Genomic DNA, 24,543 nt, shown 5'->3' on the forward strand with positions numbered 1-24,543 from the left:
GCCTGATGGCATATGGCACAGTTCTGGCTTTCAGATATTTTGGTTGACTGTCAGGTTTAATGTTCAATGTCACAGTGATTCCCTTCATACTTCCCAGATCCTCTCCAAAAACAGCAGCATGTTTCCTTAGCATAGCGGGCAGACTGGTTTCTTCTTCTGCCCAGTTCAGCTGGATCTTCCTAAGCCAAGACCTACCCATTAAGGCTGGGTAATTACCTCTCACCACAAACAATGGCAATTTAACAGCTGTCCATTGAGCTCCACCTGAACATCAGTAGTGCCCAACATGGGCACAGTTTCTCCCATATATGTCTTCAGAACTGTTTTTGTTGCTTTAAGCAGAAGATGTTGTAGATTTTCTTTGTACACAGTCTCAGAGACCAGCGAGATGGCTGCATTGGTGTCCAGTTCCATGCGTATAGGTTTGCCGTCCAACAACGGGGTTACCCAGTATTCATGTGAACCCACTGCCAAAGACAAAATGTGGAATGGCTCTTCTTGTGATGAGGTGTCTCCTTGGTCATCCTGGGCCTGCTCTAGGGTATGCAGATTTCCCTTTTTGGTCGGCCAGACCACAGGCCTCTTTTTCTTTTGTTTACAGGCACACTCAATGTGTCCCTTTTTGCCACAGCGTCGACACACCAGGTCCTTACACCAGCATTCTGATGCATGGTGACCCGGCTTACCACAGCGGTAACACTCCTGACTCCCCACAGTTTTGTGGGTAAGTTCTTATGACACTTTATGCACCCTAGTGGATGCACCGATGGATTGCGCCTCCTTTTTGCCAGTTCCATGGAGACCGCAAAGTCAACAGCCTTCTGTAAGGTAAGCTGAGCCTCTGTCAATAGGCGCTTCCATATAGCTACACTGTGCAGGCCACACACTAACCTGTCACATAGGGCGTCATTTAGTATCTCTTTAAATTCACAGTGTTCTGCAAGCTTTCTCAAAATTCCTACAAATTGTACAACTGTTTCATCTTCTTTCTGGTCTCTTTTGTGGAACCTGTATCTTTCAGCAATTATCAATGGTTTTGGAGAAAAATGAGACCCCAGGATTTCCACAATGTCACTGTACGATTTAGTCTCTGGCTTAACAAGGTGTAGTAAGCTGCGTAGCAGGGAGAAGGTCTTAGCCCCTACAACACTCAAGAATATTGGCACTTTCTTCTCTTCTGTAATGTCATTTGCAATAACTAAAAACTCAAAACCCTCAGTATATACAGGCCATTGCACTATAGTCTCCTCAAAAGGTTCCAGTGGCCCTGTAAGTGTAGCCATGGTTTTAGTTTCAGTTTGCACAGTCAGTGCAAACAAGCCAGTTCTCACCCCCTTCGAGCAGCAAAAAGGGTTTTTTTTGTACCTTAACTTCTACTTCCTTCTGTTGCTGGGGCAGCACAGTCATCCCATCCTCGTCGCCATGTTGTTATAACTTTGGGGGCAGCAGTTTTAAGAAGAAATCACCAGAGACACCGAGAGCTGTAAACCTTCCAACCAGCCATTTATTGCCACACACTGAATTAAACAAGAACCAGCCAAAACTGGCTGGGCTATCCCCTAATTATCAGTATTGAGTTGAGTTCCTGAGAAACATGAAATATTTTCATTGTTCTCCTCCCACCCCAACACTTACTCCAAGTCACTATTGAAGTATCAACATCTAGAGATCCTGAAAAGGGGCTTTTTTTGGGCAGAGGGGTGGTTAGTGCTGTTAGGCAACCACAGATGGTAACAGTCAAGGCTAATTTTTTTATTATTAATAATTATTTCTGCACCATAATAGAAGCATATAGCACTTTAACGTTAAATCCAAGAAGTTCTTATTGGTTTTGCAAAAGTTCTCATTTTTAAAGCAACTCTTTCAGTTGACTTATAGGGGAAGAAAGGATGGGAATGCCCATGTTTGTTCACTATTAATTCTGTCAGGTTAGCAACCACAGGAATATTACAGTGACTGCACTATTAGTTTCTGAGTAAACTGTGGCAGTGTAGTAACTCTGAGAAAGAAGATCATTCATCTTGCAGTCCGTGTACCGTAGCCCAGTCCATCCTGTGTAGCAACATTATTCTCTATTCTTGGTTTTACTTCCCTACCTCCAGTTCTTTTAATATTGCATAATTTCAGCTCCATAGTGTGACTGCCTCCTCCCTTCCTCCTCAGCATCTTTTCTGCTAGTTCCCTTCTTTGCTTGAATTTGTGCCCTCTTATTTTTTATCTTTTTAGCCATTTGTATAGCCTTGGGATATCCCTACTTTCCTTCCAATGCCCTTCCATTATGTCCCATCTTACTCGCTTCTTTTCTAATCAATACAAAATCCATTTTCCCCACCCAACTTTTCCATATCAACATTGTTACCCACTTTCTGTACCAGTTCTTTAACAATTTAACAGTAATGCGGTCTCCAAAATGATGAGCGGTCTTATCAGACTCAATTCATGCCTGAAGTAATTCTAACTGAGCTGACCAAATAACGGGATTTTCAATTCGGGGGGCCACACCGTTAAAAAAAATCTTCAAACCAAAATGAAATATTTTAAAAGATTTTTAATTTTTCATCAAATAAAAATATTGCCATTTTAAATCAACCAAAACATTTCAAATTGACTCAAAATGTAGGTGGGTTTTTTTTTCAGATTTTCAATTTGTTTTGTGTCAACCAAAACATTTTCAACTGCCTGGAAAACAATTTTTTTTTAAAGTTTTTCATTTCTGTTTGGTCATTTGGGGTATTTTCACCTTTTTTGTGTTTTTTTTTAATTGACCAAAGTTGAAATTGAAACGCCCCTTTGAATTGAAAAGTTGAAACAAAATGTTTTTACACTTTTGGAAAAAAAATTCAAAGCAAAACTATTCATTATATTCAACCCGAATTCAGTGAATAGTTTGGGCCCTTTAAAATGCATTTTTCAATGAAAAACCAATTAATCAAAAAATTTTGCTCAGTTCTAAATTTCTGTAAAGCCAGTGGAATTCCATCAGTGATGAATTTGGCCCATTTAACTTTTGGAAGAGGACCATTATGATGCTGTCTGATTAGTTCTATAATGATGTATTCCATTTGCTTACCAGACACTGAGCTGGTGGTTTTAGTTTTCATTCAGTGTCAATCTGCAACTGATCACCCTCTTGCAACCTGTGAACATTTAACACATTTTGGTCCAAATTCATCCCTAGTGTAGCTTCACTTCCTTTGCCATTTAAAATCCTTTCCTCATCTCTGCACCTGACTGAATAAACCACATCTCTGCCCAGGCCTCCACGGTTGCCCAGATTTCTTTTGATCCGCTCTCTCTTCCCTGAGGTATTCTCTAGCACAAACCTGCATTTAGCAGCATAGCTCCCGAGGAAGCCATTCCAGCAAGCAGTTCTCCCAGGGGCTGTAATGAAACAGACACCTCCACCCGGCTACTCCCCATGTTGCAAACATGGAAGGGGAGTTACTGTTAATTCCAGTTGTAGTAACTTCCAGATGGATTTCTGCTCAGAGGCCTGCCTGGACCTGAGGAGCCCAGCATGCTGCATAGAGTGGCTGCTCCCTGGCTCCTCTCTGCCTGAACTCTGCCTTCTCAGAATTATGGAGCTCCTGCAACACAGAGGGTCTCCTGCAGTGTCTCGGGGAGTCTGTAAAAGAATCACTGCTCTCTCCTCACTGTGAGTTTGGAGATGTGTCCTGTGCTGTTTGCTACCTTCTGCCTGCACTGTGTAGTAGAGGATAGTCTGTGGTCAATTGGAGCTGCTATCGCCCTCATATATGACACAGTAAAAGTTATGATGATCACGTGATTGCTACAAAAAGCTCTATTTGTTCTAATGTAATTCATGGAGGTGGAAAGTATCCCTTTACAAGGTCTGGCTGTTCAATAATGTTATGATGCATTCAGAAGAGGTGATGTTGTAAAAAACAGAAACCCTGCAGGACACTGGCAGAATCCAGAAAATGTTCCCCATTTAAGCCATGAATGATGAGGACTAGATTGTAGCTCAAGCTGTGCACTCTTGCAGGGGCATGAGGGGAAGAAAGATTCTCCTCTCCCTTCCCCAACACATATGCCCTTCTGTCAGCTACCTGGAACATGGGTCTGTGGTCACAGACATAAAAGATATTGCATAGACACTTACTTACTTTACCCCTGCTCCTTGACCAGACAGGTGGGGCACAGGCAAAGCCTTAGTTTGTGCTGGTGGAAGGGGGTGTTAGTCATTTACTGTTGGCCTATACCAAAAGCAAGTTCTAAATTATTATGCCCTTGGGCAAGGGGTGGTGGGGGGCGGGGTCAGGAGAGAATTGTGGCTACAGTTCCTTCCCTGGAATACTCCTAGCGCAGCACAGCAACACAGAGCCCCACATTATGAGCTCTGACCTTACGGCAACCTACACCCATGTCAGTATTTAACATTTCCAGGTTAGTTCTCATCATCTCCTTTTCCCAGGAGATTTTTCTATCCCAGAAAGGATGCCCATATTACAGCTCCCACTAACAATTCTAACTGTTCCGCACAAGTTTTATCAGTGCTCCCACACCAACATTAGCCATTACAAGCAATTTCTGAGGTCGCTGTGCCAGAGTGGTGAAACTTTTTAACCTTTTTCTCACATGGAATTGAATTAGTCCAGATCTTCGCATTTACTGAATAGATACAGCACCACACTTCTGCTTTTCCTTCAAGAGTTCCGGGTAATGTTTCCACTAGAACTGAAGATTCTCTGTTTCTAGTGGAAACTCCAGAATCCAGTTTTGCTCTGCAGATGTGGGAAATGCCTAGAACCAGGAAGATCTAGGGCTAGTTACATCAGGAGTGGTATATAAATAGAAGGGATCTGTTGATTGATTGCTTCTGTGTAATGTATATATATGCACATACTCACTGTAGCACATCTGGCTTACGGCCTCTTTCCCCTATTTTTCTAAGAACCTAGCATGCAGGGGAAAAAAATGCACAAAACTAGACCCAAACAAGAGTCTGAACACTAATAATGGCTGCTGTTCCTGCACAGGTGCAGACTCCAGAGATGCCTGATGACATTTTTTCCATGGCATTCCCTCCGGTCTTACTAAGCTTCTGTCTAAGCTTTCCTTTGCCCTATTTTTAAAGAGGAAATCTGACCTCTGTCCTTTCTCCTTTGCCCTTGTTTTCCATTTGTGAAGAAAGTAGTCATCATAAAGCATAGACATGGTTGACTTCATTCATTTCACTACTTTAGCACACTGGGGAAAAAAAGCCTAGAATGGAGATGGGGAACAAATTGATACAGTCATGTGATAATCCTTAAAAATAAACCTGCATATGGGTAACTCTCTACAACAGTTCGTGGATTTTGTTTTGATAGCCTTGCCCCGTGAAAACAGCAAGAGAGTATCTGACACAGGACCACAGAACCTAAGTGGAGGTTCTGTCTTTAGACTTTTGCATTTGGAAGACCATGTACAGTACCGTCTATTTTACAGCTCCAGGGAGTGCATCAGCTAGAATTCCATCCATTTCACTTACATGCCATGCAGCTGTGTCATTGATCGCATACCTGTGCTGTTATATAGCAGGTGATTTTTATGGAGCAACCACCACAAATAGATTAGGCATCTTGAGGATTCTTTTTTCATACAGTGTCAGACAAAGTCTATATTAGGAATCATGTCCTTTAAGAAGGAAAATAAAGTGCAGTTTGTGATGAGTTGCTGAGGGTTTAGAAATTCAGATTAAAACAAGGGACACCTTCTATTTTTACAATATAGAAACAGAGCACCTAATTGAACATGTACACTCCTATGGCCTGGAAGATGAGCAAAGGGTTAGATCATGGGATTTACATAACCATGACCCATCCCTTCTTCCAATCACATTGTTTTGGTTTGTTTAACAGTAGCCAAAAGCTCTTAGCATTTCATGAGAAATGAATGGTAAAGAACCACTCAGAGCACGGGGAGATGGGAATGGGTAGGTGAGGAACACAAGAATTTACACTGTAGTTCAGGGGCGGGCAAACTTTTTGGCCTGAGGGTTTCATAAATTGTATGGAGGGCCAGTTAGGGGAGCGGATCATGGCCCGGCCCCCACCTCCTATCTGCCCCCCCGGGACTCCTGCCCCATCCAACCCCCCCCCATTCCCTGACAGCCCCTCTGGGATCCCTGCCCCATCCACACATCTCATCTCTGTCCCCTGACCACCCTCCTATCCCCGCCACCCCATCCAACCCCTCCTCTCATTCCTGATGGCCCCCCAGGGACCCCCGCCCCATCCAACCACCCCTTCTCCCTGTCCCTGGACTGCCCCCAGAACCCCTGCCCCTGACTGCCTCCTGCTGCCCCATCTAACCCCCCTCCTTCCTGACTGCTCCTCCAGAACCCCTGCCCCCATTCAACCCCCTGTTCTCCCAACCACCCAGACCCCTATCCACACCCCCACCCCGACCCCCACCCTGAACTCCCCTGCCCTCTATCCAACCCACCCCTTGCTCCCTGCCCCCTTACCGCGCTACCTGGAGCACCGGTGGCTGGCAGCGCTCTACAGCCGTGCCACCCGGCTGGAGCCAGGCCACGCTGCCACCACCATGCAGCACAGAGCACCGGGTCAGGCCAAGCTCTGCAGCTGTGCTGCCCCAGGAGCTCACAGCCCCGCCGCCCAGAGCATTGCACTGGCAGCGGCGCAGTGAGCTGAGGCTGTGGGCGAGGGGGAACAGCAGGGGAGGGGCCGGGGGGGCTAGTCTCCCAGGCCAGGAGCTCGGGGGCTAGGCAGGATGGTCCCACGGGCCACATAGTTTGCCCACCCCTGCTGTAGTTGATAGTTACAATTAAATGAGAGAACAGGTCATAAATATATGGACAATGAAGAGGGGCTCGTAATAGAGAAATGTTTGAAAGCCTCAGTCTTAGAGCAATATTCCCTGTACTACTGTTCCCAGTCAGCTGAAGCTAGAGAAGGTGGAAAACCCATATTTTTCCCTACAGAACATTTTGTAGGAAAAATACCTTTTGGGACTTTTTCCACTGAAATCTCAAATTTTGCACAGGAAATATTAAACAGTTGTTTTGTAATGATGTTTGAAAATGGAAGTTTTTCGTTTCAAATTCTCAAAACAATTTCTTAAATTTTTACTCAGTGTTTGGTTTTGGAAACCAAAAAAATTCATTTTCCCACTTTGGGTTTTTCCACCCCTCTCTCTCCTATTTTTGCCCCAACTGGAGCCAGTTTGGAAGGAGAAAGTGTGAAAGACCCCCTCAATGGGAAGATTTCAGTAGAAAAATTTCTAGGCTTCAGAGGGAACTACTTCCACTCGGATCTGCTAGGTTCAAAAGTGAACATAACTTTTTCTCCTGGTAGTATAAATGCCCACAAGCTGCTCTCTCTTTATGGCCTAATATTAAAAAAAAAAAAAAAAGTGGGTGAGGGAAGGGAAGAGGGATTTAGTTAACTCATTCTGGTGTTTTGTGGACTGAGTAAGTTGTCTTTGATGATCAAAATAAATATGTTGATTATTAACTCCCAGAAGGAAGCACAATAATTATGAGAAAAGAGGAAACTACTGGGGACCCCATGGAAACCAGCAGTTAATTGATACATTGCTCATAGCTGAGAAAACAGGTAGCTGCAAGTAAGACTAATGAACAGGAGGCACTGTGGGAATCCTCTATGGAATAGAGTAATTGAGAATGGAGAAGATGACAAGCAAGTGATTGGCCAAGGATAATGAAGTAAACTTAGTGGACATGGAAATGTATGCCCTGTTTCTTTGGTCTGTACTGCACAGAAGTCACTAATTGTGGAGTTCTGGCCAAGATCATTTGCAGTATTGGTTTAATATCTGATGCTTCTGAAGTCAGAGGGGACCATATATATGCGGTATATCTGGTGATTTGATCTCATATTTTGTAATCTCTAATTCCTATGCACCTACATAAAAAATTAAGTAGGGGTAATTATGTGGCTGGTTGTTGGAGCAAGAGTGTATTGCTGACATTAAGTACAAGGGCTGCACTTTCATTTAAAAAAAAAAAAACTTCTCTCCACAGCTGTGAGATGAGAATCGTCAGGAAGGAAACCCTGAATGCTTTGGCAGTTTACTCAAGCTAAATCTGGGACATAGAAGCAGAATCCAGCAAAACACTTAAACACGTTTAACTTGTATATTAAGTCCCATTGAAGGCAATGATTGTGTTTCTATTGACTCCAAAGGACTCTGGATCTCTGAGTTAATTTAATTTAGAAACAGTTGTGACTTCTATCCAGTATACTCAGGTAATCTTTATGGTTCTGTTAAACAAATGATGGTTGATGGCTTGCAAAGCATTGTCTGATATGGCCCTGCACTGCCCCAAGGGAAACACTGGTGGCATTTAGAATGCTTCCTGAGTGCTTGGGAGCAAGGGGAAGTATGCAACACCTCTTTAAAGAGGTCATGCAGCATACCCCTTTACTCTGAAGCTGGCCAGTGGAAGGGGCTTGTGGAGCCCTGGCTCCCCCTTTTTTCCTTCTCCACTGAGCTGCTCCTAAGAGTAGACCTTGCACATACCCCAGGGAAGAGGCTGCAATTCTGACCTCTTATATGAGCAGTGTGGGTGGGTGGAGGCTTCTTACACAGCACAGCCACATAAGGGTTGGGGAGCCACAGTTTTTCCCTGAATGAATTATTTATTTTTGTCTCACTAGTGGAGCTAACATTTTAGGAATGCCTATGTGACATTTATATTTGTTTGACCTATAGAGGCTATAAACACAAGCTGAATTCATTCTTTCAAGGTTGAGGCAGCTTGGCAGGACTGAATAATAGAAGAGTACAGGGTCATTATCCTCTCCATTCTTCTCTAACATATGTAATTAAGTCACTTTAATATGTTGCTACATGCCAAACATCTCTTGCCTGGTTCCATGCCAGTGCAGCCACTGCCTTGGTTTCCCTTTTGAATAAAGGTGGCTTAGTGCTCTCACAAAATTGAGTTCATCTCCTTTTGGAGTAACAAGTCCAAAACATGGCTCAAATCTTGGTTACCTGGTCCAGCAAGCCCCCACCTAATGGCAGTGAGAAATGAGTGTAGGGACTTTCCTCCTCCTTCTACTCAATATCGCAACTCTAGATCCCTGAAAGCAAGAAAATGCCTTTGTGCAAGTTCTGTTTCAATGTGCAAGGTCACTTCCTTCACCTATGGTGGGGGGAAAAAACCTTTGTAACCAAACCATTTTTTTAAAGTCACCTTTAGTCTCCTTTTTAGGGGGGTTTGGCCAGGAGAGACTTACCCTGAAGTACTAATCTCTCTATGGAATCAGCAAGAGAAAAATTAATTATAGCAAGTCCTCTTTCCCCGCATGCCTTGTGGTGGCCAACAACTCCCGAGCATCCATTTAAACTGCAAGTCTCAGGATGCTTTGCTGCCAAGATCAGGGTAGTTCAGGACCAGAGGCCTGTTTTAAAGGGGCTAGTACACCTCATTACATTTACTGTACACTCCGGTGGAGTCTCGTAAGGGATATGAAATATAAATTATAGGATAAACTTTGTATATGAGACTGCTCTGGAGGCTTTCTATGCCTGCCTTTGGGGTTGACATCAGTGGAAGCGGTATGTATATATGTCAGGCCTTTTGAAAATCAGGCCACTTATTTAGTACTTTTGTATGGACTTAGGATCCAAATTGTAAGCATCCATTGTTTAAAAAATCCTGGTCACCATATTTAAGCCTCTGGCCACAACAGTGCTTAAAGTGGTTGTAAATAATGCACTTCTGATCCCAGTGAAGACAGGGCCTATAGTGGAATTGAAATTTTAAATGATGAATGCCTGGATTTAGCAAGGTTATTAAGCACATCCCTAATTTTAGCATGAGCAGTATCATAGGATTTATTTCAATTTGTCCCATGCATAGCAAGGGATTTAAAATCCCATTTTAACTGAAAAATTATGGATAGCTGATTGAAAAATCATTGGTGATGACTCAAGTGGCAATGCCTGCTGTTTTACAAGGCTGGATGTGTGTGTATAATTATAAATCAGAAAATCAAAATGTCTTGGCTCTCAAACTGGATCCGTAATCCTCCTCATGACATGACTGAGACATGAAAGCATTTGTGGAGATGTTATCTAAGTGACAGTTGGGCTTTCACTGTATTTGCTAATTACACTTCTTGACATACTATCCTTTCTGAGTAGCCTTATGCAAGGCAATGCTAGGTTAGTTTCATTTCTTTCCGTATAGTTTTTTACTATCAGCTGTCTTAGATATTTCATTAGAGAGACAAGTTTGATGAGGTAATATCTTTTATTGGACCAACTTCTCTTGGTGTTTCACATCTCACTGATAAATTAGGCTCTTCATGGAGCACAAAATTAACAAATGAAACGCATCAACCATGTACAGTGTTACTACAGATGCGTAAGAATTGCTTTGCTGAAATAGCTTCAGAAAAGGGGATTGAATTCTCAATTTCAATGCATTTGTTTTGCCCCATATACTCCAGCAAGGCAAAATTCATTTTAGCTGCCCTAGCTGGAGACAGATTGTCAAATCTATTGCAGCCATTGTACAACTCCATTGCAACTTATTGGCATTATATTAAGTAGTTGCAAGGCAGACCTTTCAATTATTTTATTTACTGTTAGGTATTTTTCCACTAAAGTCTTTGCATAGCCAACCAGTTGGAATTAGCTTTTTTCACTCCTGCTCAGCTGAAGTTTCACCAGTCTCTGTGCTCTGCAGCCCAGGAGGTTCATGATGATTCAATGGAAAATTTCTTCTCTCCAGTAGCTGTGGAATGCCTCATTGAGCATTTTGGCACCAACACTTTCTTCACAGTAAAGTCTCTGACAACACCTGCCCAGAGGGATATATAAGGCAATTGGGCTCTTAAGAATGGCATCTGGGGACTCTGGTGAGCATAGAGAAAAGAACACCACAGTAGCTGTTGGTTGAATTTGCTGGGCTCTTTCCTGGCTAACAAGTCCGTTTCTGAGATCGGCCAGGAAAGAGGAGAGGTGGAAGCTACTGAGTCCTCCTGTTAATGTTTTTTTTCCTGGCTGGCCTCAGGAATGAAGCTGTCAGTCAAGTGTGATCATTAAAGGGGCCACACATGGAGTCACAGATCCAGTTAGATGCTGATTGCAGGCCACCCACCAGACTGCTGTAAGGAGAATCCAAGCCTTTAGGTCCCTGGCCTCACAGAGTGTTTTAAGCTCCTATAGCCTGAACGGAGTTAATCACTGCCCCAATCTTGGGGTCTCTAGGCCCATGCAGGAGACACAGACATTTGGTTAGCACCCCATCCTGACAACTGGAACCCTCTATCCAGTTGCATAGCTCTCCTGAGAGCAAGGCTGACCCTTCAGACTCCTCTGTACTTAAACACGCCTTTTCCCAAAATCCCACCGAAAGACACTGAGCCTTCTGGTTAACAGTTGAACTCTCTCAGGAGGCATGTGGTAATTGTGAGGCAGATACTACACAGAGACACTCTGCATAGAAGTCTAACACATTTGCTCATTTACTTAATCATTCATATAAAGCACAAGAGAGTATAGAAGATATAAAGTATAACAAACATCCTAACTGCAATTCCCTTTACCATCTCACCCTTCCCGTGGGAGTCCTCGGAGGGCCCTCTGGGCTCAGGCAGGGAGGCAGGGCTCCCTGCCTCATGCAGGCCCCTCCCTGCTGGGATGCTTCTTTCTCCTTTTGAGCTGGAGACAAAATGGTCAAAGACCCCAGATAGATCAGCTCCTCCCTTTTTGTAACTTTTCACCCCCTTTGTCAGTTGACATCCCACTTGGCCTCCCCTAGGTGACCAGAAACCTCTGCCACGTGACTTCGTTGCCAAGGCGACCTCTCCCCTGCTAAATCAGTTCTCCTGCCTGGGAGCCAATTTGTTATTTAGAGCTCTTACCTTTTAATGGAAGAGCACTTATCATCAACAACTCATTTTTGTTATTCTTTTGCCACCAGTTTTTGGAATTTTAGCCCAACGTGGAGACAAAACAATAATAGAGACTGTATGGCCACACATTCAAAATGGAGCTTGCAGCTTTATAAAAATATATACAGAGAGGCATTCATGATTACAGCTGTTTTCATAGTAACATTTCATAACAACTTCATAATATCACCGGAATTGATACAGATAGATTCCCAAGCTGTCACACATCGCCAAAATATTTTCTTAAAATCACACCACCTTTGCCACCGCTTATGCCTGGAGCATCCTTTCTCCCTTTTCCTTCCTCTTTATATTTAATCCCTCCTCCAAGCTCACTTCTTCTGAGAACAGTTCTGTGAACTTCTCTCAGCAACAACCTGTGATGCCTTGAATAAGTATTTAAGGGGAAAAAAACCAAAACACTGACTGAATAGAGATTCAGGCATCAACCAGTGTCTCTTGTATATTTGAATGTAAAAGATTTTGTTTGGACTGACAATGTCTTATTTATAATGTAAGCTTCTTGAGGCAGGGACCATGTCTGCTTCTGGGATCTGCACAGCATCAGGCAGACTGCTGGCATTCAAGAAACCATTAATACTAATCAAAACTGTTCCCCATATGAATATAGGCCATTGTCCCATTAGGCTTGAGTGACAGTTATACAGGAGACAAGAGCTATACTTCAGACTAGAGCCTTCTTTAAAGGGTGGGGGGAAATTTTTGCCAGAAGCTGGGAATGGGAGACGGGATGGATCACTTGATGATTACCTGTTCTGTTCATTCCCTCTGGGGCACCTGGCATTGTCCACTGTCAGAAGACAGGATTCTGGGCTAGATGGACCTTTGGTCTGATCCAGTATGGCCGTTCTTATGTAAAATTCAGCCATAGTGAAATAATGCATATAAACGTCCTCTGGTGTATTTTGCAACTTATTTTTCAGTGTGATGGCCTTCTACATCAGGCCTTTTCTGATGACACAGTAACATTTCTGCACTGACAAGGACCTGAGATATACATGGGTTTGTACTGAAAGAGACCATGGTTAAAAAAATTATTTGCTAATAATTAGTAACAGCACAAATATGAAGTATTTTACATTAACATTCAAGAAGTGAAACAATGGGAGTAAAACCAGTTAACCAATTCAGTCTAATATAAGTTGCACCTAATAAGTAGAGCCATTCAGAACTTTCTAAACAAAATCCAAAACTCAAACCCCAGAGCTCATTGAAAGATGAGCCTTTCAGCTGAGCCTGGACTGAGTTTAGAAAGATTAGCCTAGACATACAAATTGTGGTCCATAGCTTATCAGTGTTTGGTTCTTCGTAAAGACCCATAGAGAGCTGACTGGTCAGATAGAGCTGGCATTCTTCCTTGCTTCCAGTTGCTAAATCATATTTTAAACTGTTAAACATACATTTCATAATTTCCTAATGCTACTTTTCTGGGTAAGGTCCGGAATTGTTGTGATTGTAATTGTCACCGAGATGTTATCTGTGTTAGGGGAGAGAATCTGCATGAATGGGAAGGGAGATGTTCCAGGAGATAATTTACTCTATTAAGATGTGATCCACATTATGAAAATATTTGAGAAACTCTGACCCAGGCAAGTTTACAGCTTTAGGTAAAAAAACATCTGACACTGTGTGGCTTCATGTGGTTTTAAACCCAAATGCAGTAAAATTTGGAAGCTTTGCTTTCAGCTTAAGGATATTTTTAAAGCCAAAACTCAAAGCAAAGCCAACTAGTGAGAACCAAGTCCAGATAAAAAGGTTGATATGAACCCATATAAAGCATCATGGTAATCATACTGCCTATTTACTGACATCTAATGGAGTTTCACCTTTATCTTAAATGGTACAGGTCTGTGACTTGGGAGCTTATGGTCCTGGACTGTGTCCCTACAACTAGTGGCCATAATATCTGTATGTATTCATTACACTGATTCACTGTAGTGTGTAGCATAATATCTGACTTCAAACCACTTCTGTGATTGAAAGTTCCTGAATCATCCCAAATCTTCTGTGTACTAAAAGTATTTTTCTCTTTTAAACATTAAATGAATTTATTAAGAATGGTAAGTATGAATCTAATTATATTTATACCTAAGGGCAGGGGAGTAGTCTTACTAGCATTCCTATGTGTCAGAAACTGAAACTTTATTTCCTGGATACCACCTGGGTCATGGTTCCAAAGGTAATAGGTTAACACCCTGTCACATGACAGGGTCAGTATCCATTGACTTCAGTGTCTACTATTACAGTTAGAAGAATTCAGCCTTTTAAATTTACTCTGGTTAAAAAGATTCAAACTATAATTTGATACAATAGGTACAATAAGTATTTTTGCTTTTTGATCTAGTGTACAGTCCTAATACCATTATAGTTTGGAAACAAGTTATCTTATTCTGCTTTAATAATAAGCTCTTTAAAGGTTTTATAATGACAAGGGAACAAATAAAAAGTACCCCAAAACTGAAGTTCTTTCATGATAATATTTTCGGGTTGGACAATAAATGATCCCAAAAATAGGTCTTAATTGAGTTAGGAAATTTGATGCTATGTCATAAATATGGTAAGGGCAAAATTTAGTCTATAGATTCAATATTAACTAACATGGAGAAAATGTAGAAATGATCTTTCAGTTCTTAACCAGAAAGAGTTATGGTGGGAGATACACTATGGAAAAAAAACAGGATAGCATCACCTGTGTGCTCAACGTGAGGTATTTTGTAGATAGGCTTAGAAAGATTAGATTTGTATTTTTACACACACAAACGAACAAAAAATATTTCCATTGGTAATAGAAATTTACATACACTCAAAGTAAAAAAAAAATGACTGGGACCTTATTAGCATTTGATTTAAGGATATTTATTTTGTATGTGATGTTGACAATTTGTCTTTTAATAGTTATAAAGCTTTAACTTTTTGAATCTCAGCATCTATTTTCATTAAATAATTATTGTCTGACCTGTGCTGTTGTCTGACACCACCCCTTAATTTCCCAGAACTGTGAAACTTTGAATCGATAAAAAATTTTAAAAAATGCTTTAAAATTAACATCTATATTATCTGTCAAAATTATTTTTTAAAATGTCAAATTCTGTCAAGCCTATTTACCAGTCTTACATTACATCCAATAGTGTAAAAAAAGTGGGCACGTGGCACAGAAAGGTGTTGGAAAATACGTGTGTTTCAGAATATGTCATAGGGATACTTTAAGATAAAATTATTTTAGGCAATGCAGGAAAGGTATAAGAGCAAATTTCTCCCCTAAAATCTAGATGGTGGATTTTTATTCTGATATTTTATGCTTTCTACTTGCACAGAACTTCCACAAACACTAATGGAAAATCTGATCATGTTGGGAGAATGGCATATCAGAATCAAGATCCACTACATGACTCTGAGAGAAGAATTTCACCCTAAAACAATAACACTTTGGGTATGTTTACAGTATGAAATTAGGTCAATTTTATAGAAGTTGATTTTTAGACATCGATTTTATACAATCGATTGTATATGTCCCCACTAAGCGCATTAAGTTGGCGGAGTGCATCCTCACTACCATGGCTAGCATCAACTCATGGAGCGGTGGACTGTGGAAAGCTATCCTACAGTTCCCACAGTCTCTGCTGCCCATTGGAATTCTGGGTTAAGCTCCCAATGCCTGATGGGGCAAAAACATTGTCGCAGGTGGTTTTGGGTATGTCATCAGTCTCCCCTCCCTGCCTCCCTCCCTCTGTGAAAGCAACTGCAGACAATCATTTTGCGCCTTTTTTCCTGGATTACCCATGCAGAGGCCATAGCACGGCAAACATGGAGCCCACTCAGCTCACCGCTGCTGTTGCAAGCATTGTAAACACCTGGTGCATTATACTGCAGTATGTGCAGAACCTGGCTAAGAGACGGCAGCGCGAGGGCGATTGTGAGGAGAACATGGACACAGACGTTCCTGAAAGCATGGGATGTGGCAATTGGAACATCATGGCGGCAGTGGGGCTGCTTGATACAATGGAACGCCGATTCTGGGCCCAGCAAACAAGCACAGACTGGTGGGACCACATAGTGTTGCAGGTATGGGATGATTCCCAGTGGCTGTGAAACTTTCGCATGCATAAGGCCACTTTCCTGGAACTCTGTGAGTTGCTTTCCCCAGCCGTGCAGTGCCGGAATACCAAGATGAGAGCTGCCCTGACAGTTGAGAAGCGAGTGGCGATAGCCCTGTGAAAGCTTGCAACGCCTGACTGCTACCGGTCAGTCAGGAATCAGTTTGGAGTGGGCAAATCTACTGTGGGGACTGCTGTGATTCCAATAGCCAATGCAATCACTGACGTTCTGCTATCAAGGGTAGTGACTCTGGGAAATGTGCAGGTCATAATGGATGGCTTTGCTGCAATGGGGTTCCCTAACTGTGGTGAGGCGATAGATGGAATGCATATCCCTATCTTGGCACCGGACCACCTTGCCAACCAGTACATGAACCGCAAGGGGTAGTTCTCAATGGTGCTGCAAGCGCTGGTGGATCACAAGGGACGTTTCACCGACATCAATGTGGGATGGCTGGGAAAGGTGCATGATGCTCGCATCTTTAGGAACTCTGAGCTGTTTGAGCAGCTGCAAGAAGGAACTTACTTCCCAGACCAGAAAATTACTGTTGGGGATGTTGATATCCCAATAGTTATCCTTGGAGACTCAGCCTAGCCCTTGCTCCCATGGCTCATGAAGCCATACGCAGGCAGCCTGGACAGTAGTAAGGAGCAGTTCAACTATAGGCTGAGCAAGTGCAGAATGGCAGTAGAATGTGCCTTTGGACATTTTAAAGCTCGCTGGTGCTGTTTGCTGACTAGGTTAGACCTCAGCACAACCAATATTCCCATTGTTATTACTGCTTGCTGTGTGCTCCATAATATCTGTGAAAGTAAGGGGGAGGCGTTTATGGCGGGGTGGGAGGTTGAGGCAAATTGCCTGGCTGCCAATTTTGAACAGCCAAATGCCAAGGTGATTAGAAGAGCACAGCTAGGCGTGCTGTGCATCAGAGAGGCTTTGAAAACCAGTTTCATGACTGGCCAGGCTATGGTGTGACAGTTGTGTGTGTTTCTCCTTGATGCAAACCTGCCCCCTTTGTTGATTTTAATTCCCTGTAAGCCAACCACCCTCCCCACTTCAAAGGAAATAAAGTCACTATTGTTTTGAAACCATGCATTCTTTCTTTATTAATTAAAAAAAATAATTTAAAAAAAAGGGAGATAACTGATAAGGTAGCCCGGGTGGGGTGGGGGAGGATGGGAGGAGGGAAGGACAAGGCCACATTCCTTATTGTAGCCACACTACAAATCAAAACTGTTTGAATGACAGCCTTCTGTGCTTGGGCCATCCTCTGGAGTGGAGTGGCTGGGTGCTTGGAGCCTCCCACTTCCCCCCCCACACACACACACACTCTTGGGCATCTGGGAGTGGAGGATATGGAACTTGGGGAGGAGGGCAAGCGGTTGTACAGTGGATGAAGCGGCGGTCTGTGCTCTTGTTGGCTTTCCTGCAGCTCCACCAGACACCTGAGCATGTCCGTTTGCTCCCCCATTAGCCTCAGCATTGCATCCTGCCTCTTCTCATCATGCTCACTTAATGCTTTCCTGGACTCTGCCACTGAATGCCTCCATGCATTCAGCTGTGCCCTATCAGTGCAGGAGGACTGCATGAGCTCGGAAAACATGTCATCCCGAGTGCATTTTTTTCGCCTTCTAATCTGCAATAACCTCAGGGACGGAGATGATAGGAGGAGCATAGAAACATATGCACCTGCAGCAGGATAAAAAGGAGAGTAAAATTTAAGATAAATACATTTCTGAGAACAAAAGGGAGACTCTTTCACAGTGAATCAGCAATTCACAGCAGACAGCACATGTGCTTTAGGTACAAGGTCACATTTTGCCTTTTATATTGAGTTCCTGCCGGCACACATCACACACGGCTGGGCAACAGAATTCGGTTTCCAGGCAGCCATGGTAAGCCAAAGGGTACACGAGTTTGGATTCTAACGCCTTCATAACATGGAGGAATGTTTTCAGACTGCAGCGCCTTCCTTTCCCATAGCAAGCAATGCCAGCTGGATTTGCCATTTAAAAGGAGGGGCTGCAGAACACATCACCCTCCACCCAACCACGTGGCTATTTGGGATGATCTCTTCACCCCTCCCCCCGCTGCGTGGCTATTCTCAAGGATTGTCCCTTTTAGCCAAGTGCAAACAGCCCAGCATGAACGGGTCCTTTTACTGTTCCCTTACAAAAATTCCTTTATTTCAACCAGGTGACCTGAATGATATCACTTTCCTGAGGCTAACACAGAAAGATATAGATCGAATGTTGCTTGAATGCAACCAAAACCCAGGATCATTCACTGCCATGCTTTGTGCTGCAGTGATTCCAGACTACTTGCTACTGGCTTGTCATGTAAAGTGTCCTACCGAGGAGGACGAAATAAGGCAGCCCTCCCCAGAAACCTTCTGCAAAGGCTTTCAGAGTACCTCCAGGAGAGCTTCATGGAGATGTTCCTGGAGGATTCCCACACCATCCCCAGACACGTTAACAGACTTTTCCAGTAGCTGTACTGGCCACGAATGCATCCCAAGTTTTCAGGGCAAATCAGACATTAAACACTATTGCTCTTAAACCCTGTAGTGTAGTTACAAATGTTCACTCACCAGATGTACCTTCTCAGCCTTCAGGGTCGGGGATTCCGCCTTGGGAGGATATTGGCTCCAAGGTGATGAAAAGGTCCTGGCTGCCGGGGAGAACAGATTCACTGCTTGCCTGCTGCTCATTCTCCTCCTCATCCACAAAATCCTCCTCCGTGTTGCGTGACACTCCCTCCTTGCAGGTGTCCACGGACAGTTGTGGGGTAGTGGTAAGGTCCCTTCCTAAAATGCCATGTAGCTGATCATAGAAGTGGCATGTATGGGGCTCTGACCCAGAGTGACCGTTTGCCTCCTTTGTCTTTTGGTAGGCTTGCCTGAGCTCCTTAACTTTCACCCAGCACTGCTATATGTCCCTGTTATAGCCTCTGTCCATCATGCCCTGTGCAATTTTGGCATACATATTAGCATTTCTTCTTTTTGATCGGAGTTCTACCTGCACAGATTCTTCTCCCCATACAACAATCAGATCCAATATCTCCTGTTCGCTCCATGCTGGAGCTTGTTTGCGATTCTGGGGTGACTGTATGGTCAACTGTGCTGCCGAGCTCGCCACGCTGACCAAACAGGAAATGAAATTCAAAAGTTCCCGGGGATTTTCCTGTGTACCTGGCTAGTGCATCGGAGTTGAAAGTGCTGTCCAGAGTGGTCACATTGGAGCACTCTGGGATAGCTCCCAGAGGCCAATAACATCGATTTGCATCCACACTACCCCAAATTCAACCCAGCAATGTCGATTTTAGCGCTACTCCCCTCGCTGGGGAGGAGTATAGAAGTTGATTTTAAGAGCCCTTTAGGTCAATGGAGCGGGGTTGCTTGTGTAGACGCATTCATTATAAAAGCGACCTAACGCAGCTGAATTCAACCTAATCCTGTAGTGTAGACCAGGGCTAACAGTGGTACTAGTGCTGCCAGAAGTGTTCCTCCACTAAGTCAGTTTAAAATGCTTCCAATATTTATGTATTACCAGCTAGCATACTGATTACAGCTCACTATCAAAGCTCATACTCCATATTCCTCTAGTTGAAGGAAATTTTGCTGGAACATGGGATATTTTTGCTATATTAAAAAAGGGGGAAAAGCACCTGACAAAAGCATGATGATGATGGTGGTGGTTTAGGCCCTGATTCAAGAAAGCATCCATATTCAGGACCACGTGTGCTTAAGTTCCATTGACTTGAAGAACTCACAAAAAATCTCAGAATGAATTTTTACTTCAATGGGACATCTAGGGGGCATGCTTAATTGCTGTTCTGAAATGGCTTGCTTTCCTGAATAAGGCCCTTCTATTGTGGTATTGCCCGAATTCCTCAGTCAGGGTCCCACTGGACAAGGTGTTATACAAACACACAAATAGATATGGTCCCTGTCCCATAGCACTTAAAATCTATATTGGAAAAAAATGGGTTATAAATATTAGTATAGCATGTGGTAGCCATTTATTTACTATGCTGAGTTATTCAGATAGAAAGTTGAACCACAAAAACTAGTGTAATTTGATCCAGAATTAAAACAAGTAGTAGATCAAATCTATATATTTAAGGCTAGTAAAGAACAGAATTATCAGACACATAGATCAACATGATTTGTTGTGGAAGAGGCAACATGGTTTTCGTAAAGGGAAATCATGCCTCACCAATCTACTAGAATTCTTTGAGAAGGTCAACAAGCATGTGGACAAGGGTGATCCAGAAAGCCTTTGAAGAGGTCCCTCACCAAAGGCTCTTAAGCAAAGTAAGCTGTCATGGGATAAGAGGGGAAGCCTTCCTATGGATCAGTAACTGGTTAAAAGACAGGAAACAAAGGATAGGAATAAATGGTCAGTTTTCAGAATTGAGAAAGCTAAATAGTGGTGTCCCCCAGGGATATGTAATGGGACCAAGGCCATTCGACATATTCATAAATGATCTGGAAAAAGGTGTAAACAGTGAGGTGGCAGATGATACAAAATTACTCAAGATAGTTAAGTCCAAAGCAGACTGTGAAGAGTTACAAAGGGATTTCACTAAACTAGATGACTGGGCAACAAAATGGCAGATGAAATTCAATGCTGATAAATGCAAAGTAATGCACATTGGAAAGTATAATCCCAGCCATATATACAAAATGATGGGATCTAAGTTAGCTGTTAACGCTCAAGAAAGAGATCTTGAAGTAATTGTGGATAGTTCTCTGAAAATATCTGCTCTATGTGCAGAGGCAGTCAAAAAAGCTAACAGAATATTAGGTACCATTAGGAAAGGGATAGTTAATCAGTAAGGCTATGATTTAGTCATGAGTATTTTTAGTAAAAGTCACAGACAGGTCACAGGCAATAACCAAAAAGTCACGGCCAGTGACATGTCTGTGACTTTTACTAAAAATAAATACCCCTAATTAAATCTTAGGTGCTGGGGAGGGGGAAGTCCTGGGCCCTGCCGCCTCCACTCTGGGTGGGGGTGGCATGGGGTGCTGCTGCTGCTGCTCCCAGACTGCTGCTGACCCCAAGGCCACCCCAGCTGCTCGGGGAGCCCTGGGGTCAGCCGCACCAGCTGCTGCAGCTGCAGAAGTCACAGAGGTCCCAGAAAGTCACAGAATCCATGACTTCTGTGACCTCCATGAAAGACTTGCAGCCTTAATAATAAGACAGAAAGTTTCGTAATGCCACTATGGTATGCCCACACCCAGGGCCGTCCCTAGCTATTCTAGGGCCTATTCAGCCCCCCTGTTGGGGTTTGGGAGGGGGCAGGCCTCTGGGGGGGGCTGGCCCCAGGCCTCCGTGGGGGGGGCTGGCTTGGGGGGCAGGAGGGAACCGCCCCCCAGCACTCACCGGCAGCACAGCTGAGGCCAGGTCGCTGCACTTCCCACTGCTGGTGAGTGCAGGGATCCAACCCCTGCTGCAGTCCTCAGAGGAGTGGGGGCAGGGCTGGGGTGGGAAGGGGCAAGGCTGAGGCAGAGCAGGGGCCATGGAGAAGAGGCAGGGCAGGGGCTGGAGCAGCACACAGCTGCTTAGGGCACCAGGAAGTGTGGTGCCCCAGATTTCCTGGTGCCCTACACAGATGCATACTTTGCCCACACCATGATTACTGGGTGCAGTTCTGGTCACCGCATCTCAAAAAAAGATATATTGGAATTGGAAAGGTACAGAGATGGGCAACAAAAATGATTGGGGGTATGGAACAGCTTTCGTAGGAGAGCTTAAGGAGAGATTAAATAGGGAGAGATTTAAAAGACTAGCAGTTTCCAGCTTGGAAAAGAGGCAACTATGGGAGGATATCATAGAGGTCTATTAAAATTATGAATGGTGTGGAGAAAGTGAATAAAGAAATGTTATTTACTCCTTCACATAGCACAAGAGCCAGGGGTCACCCAATGAAATTAATAGGCAGCAGGTTTAAAACAAAGGGAAGTGTTTCACACAACACACAGTCAACCCGTGGAACTCTTTGCCAGCGAATGTTCTGAAGGCCAAAACTATAAGAATTAGGTACGTTTGTGGAGGATTGGTCCATCAATGGCTATTAGCTAAGATAGTCAGGGATGTAACCCCATGCTCTGAGTGTTCCTAGCCTCTGACCACCAGAAGCTGGAAGTGGACAACAGGCAATGGATCACTCCTTGCTAATTACCTGGTCTATTCATTTCCTCTGAAGCACCCGACATTGGCCATTGTCACAAGACAGGATACTGAGCTAGATGGACCATGGTTTCACCCAGCATGATTATTCTTATGTTCTTAAGGCTACTGGTGATATTAGTTGTAGAAAAAGTGTATAGAACTGCTAACGAGATTCTGTGTAGTAGCAAATGGGCCCTGTTATAATTTCTGTCCTTTTTTGCACAAAATAAAAACCATTTAAATATAAATCTCTAGAATAACTGGTGTCATTATGAAGACACAATACAGAGAAATTACGAATGACATAGGGAATAGGAAAGATGTTTTGCTGTATGTATCAAAATATAAGCTGATTTTTGAGGTTTGGTTTGAAGCCTTAAACTAGCCGTTAATGTTTCTGGTTTCAACAATTATACAGTTAAATGTATGAAAAATATGTTTTTTACTTCAAATTCAGCCTTTTCCTTTCTTTATTTTCAGCGAATGAAACTGAAGCAGAAATTTTGCCAGCTGCAGAAACCACGCCACCTGCAGGTTAGTAAAGGAATTGCCTTCGTTACCTGATTTGGTCTGTAGCATAAACAGAATTGTGTGTGTGTGGACTGTGCTACAATACTGTGGTGTCTATTTTTATTGTCTGACTGTAAATAAACAGCTGCTGAACAATAGGAAGTGAGCTTGATTTAGTAAGGTGTTGTCTTCACTTACCATTCATATAGGTTTGCCTAAGAATTTCTAATTTCTCAAGCTTGATGTTGTTTAGAAGAGAGCTGGTAAATATGACACTGAAAATATCTTTCTGGACACAGTCATAGTAAAGGGATGATAAAATCTGGGGACTTGATTATGTTACCCACATTCATGTTGTTTCTAAACAAAAAGTCCGATTCATTTCCCATTGAATGTATTACTCAGTGTGGATAAGGGTGTCAGAATCAAACCCTTACTGAATAAGGCTTCAGATAAATATGAAGCTTTGAACATAGCTAGCCCCTTTTCTCTTGTGAGAATGTGAACCATAGAAGGCCCAAGCACTTATGGTTTGATCTTCATGCTCACCTGAACAACATTAACACTCATAAAGTGGTATAACTATATACTCCATGTATTTGTTTGGCTTATTATTGGATCAATTCTAGTTTCTAGTCCCATCTTGGACTGCACCTCAGCTAGTTAACTCTCATCCAACCGCCATACTCTGTTGGGCACTACGTAAGTCATTCAACCACAGTGAGGTCAGATTTGATGGGAAATAGAGTTGAGTGTCCTCTGTGTGCTGAAGACACTACAATCCATACATCCTTGCAACACCTCCAAATGGCCCCATAAACAAATTGAACAAGATAGTTAACAAAATAGAATCCAGCAAAACCCTGGAATAGAGAACCCTTTTGGCAATTAAGAATTTACAAAAACTAACCTCTGGATTGGCTGATGCAGAAAAGATGAGTCACTCAGGAGTGACCCTATCTATTCCTGCTATGATCTACATTAGCACCTCACTGCCAACAATAATGAAAGCAGATAGCCTAAAAGAATCAGTATGGCTATTTGATTTTAAACCCTCCCCAGGAAGAGATGTCAGACCATATCTCCAGCACTATCTGTCTATACTGTACACCAACCTAAAAACAAATTGACTGGGGCTCAGGAGATCTGAGGCATTTAGGTACTATCAGAATATGACAGTATCAAATACCTGATCCAAAGCCCATTGACATCAATTGGAGTCTTTCAATTGGCTACAATGGGCTTCAGAACAGTTCCCAAGAGAACAAGGGTCTAACAATTGCTGCTTTCAAAGAAGGTGTCACTTTGCTTCCTGTGAGGGAGGCCGCAACAATCCTTTTCAATAGTACATAATCCGATAACATATCAAACACAAAGTGCATGTATATTATTCTAATATGTAACATTTTGTTTGGTGAATTATAGCTACACATTATACAATTACCAATAACCCTAAGAAATAGCCTTTTTGCGGGGGTGGAGTGAGGTTTACACATTTACATGACCTAAAGCTTTGTTGTATTCTTTATAATGCTGTGTAAGTTTTTCTTTTTACTTTAAGATTCTCTCAAAAATGTACTTGTACTTCCTACACAGAACAAAAGAAACCAAAAGAGGATGGAACTGAACAGGCTAAAGGTGAGTGGACAGTCATATCCCAAAAGCTGGAAGCAGGCAGAGCATCCATAAATGCTGTAATTATGCTAGATTGTTTGAGCTTTTTTTCAGAATTTTGGTGCATTATATTACAGTAGTATGGTTTGAAGCTTCCGGGATTTTTTTTCTGCATGACTCATTGAGCATAAGGAAATTATGCTGTTTATGTGTTTTCTTCAAAA

General features: G+C 42.9%; 1 protein-coding gene across 7 annotated transcripts in view; it reads left to right on the top strand.

Moving 5' to 3' along the window:
• Positions 1-24,543, top strand: part of MYBPC1 (myosin binding protein C1) — a 116,342-nt gene that overhangs the window by 8,274 nt on the left and 83,525 nt on the right. For all 7 annotated transcript variants that reach the window (XM_039483618.1, XM_039483586.1, XM_039483576.1 and 4 more), the window contains exons 2-3: positions 22,676-22,729; positions 24,302-24,343. In XM_039483618.1, coding sequence (XP_039339552.1) covers positions 22,676-22,729; positions 24,302-24,343 — 96 coding nt within the window. The remainder of the gene's footprint in view (positions 1-22,675; positions 22,730-24,301; positions 24,344-24,543) is intronic.

Source organism: Mauremys reevesii, linkage group 1, assembly GCF_016161935.1.
Source record: "Mauremys reevesii isolate NIE-2019 linkage group 1, ASM1616193v1, whole genome shotgun sequence".
Taxonomy (NCBI): domain Eukaryota; kingdom Metazoa; phylum Chordata; order Testudines; family Geoemydidae; genus Mauremys; species Mauremys reevesii.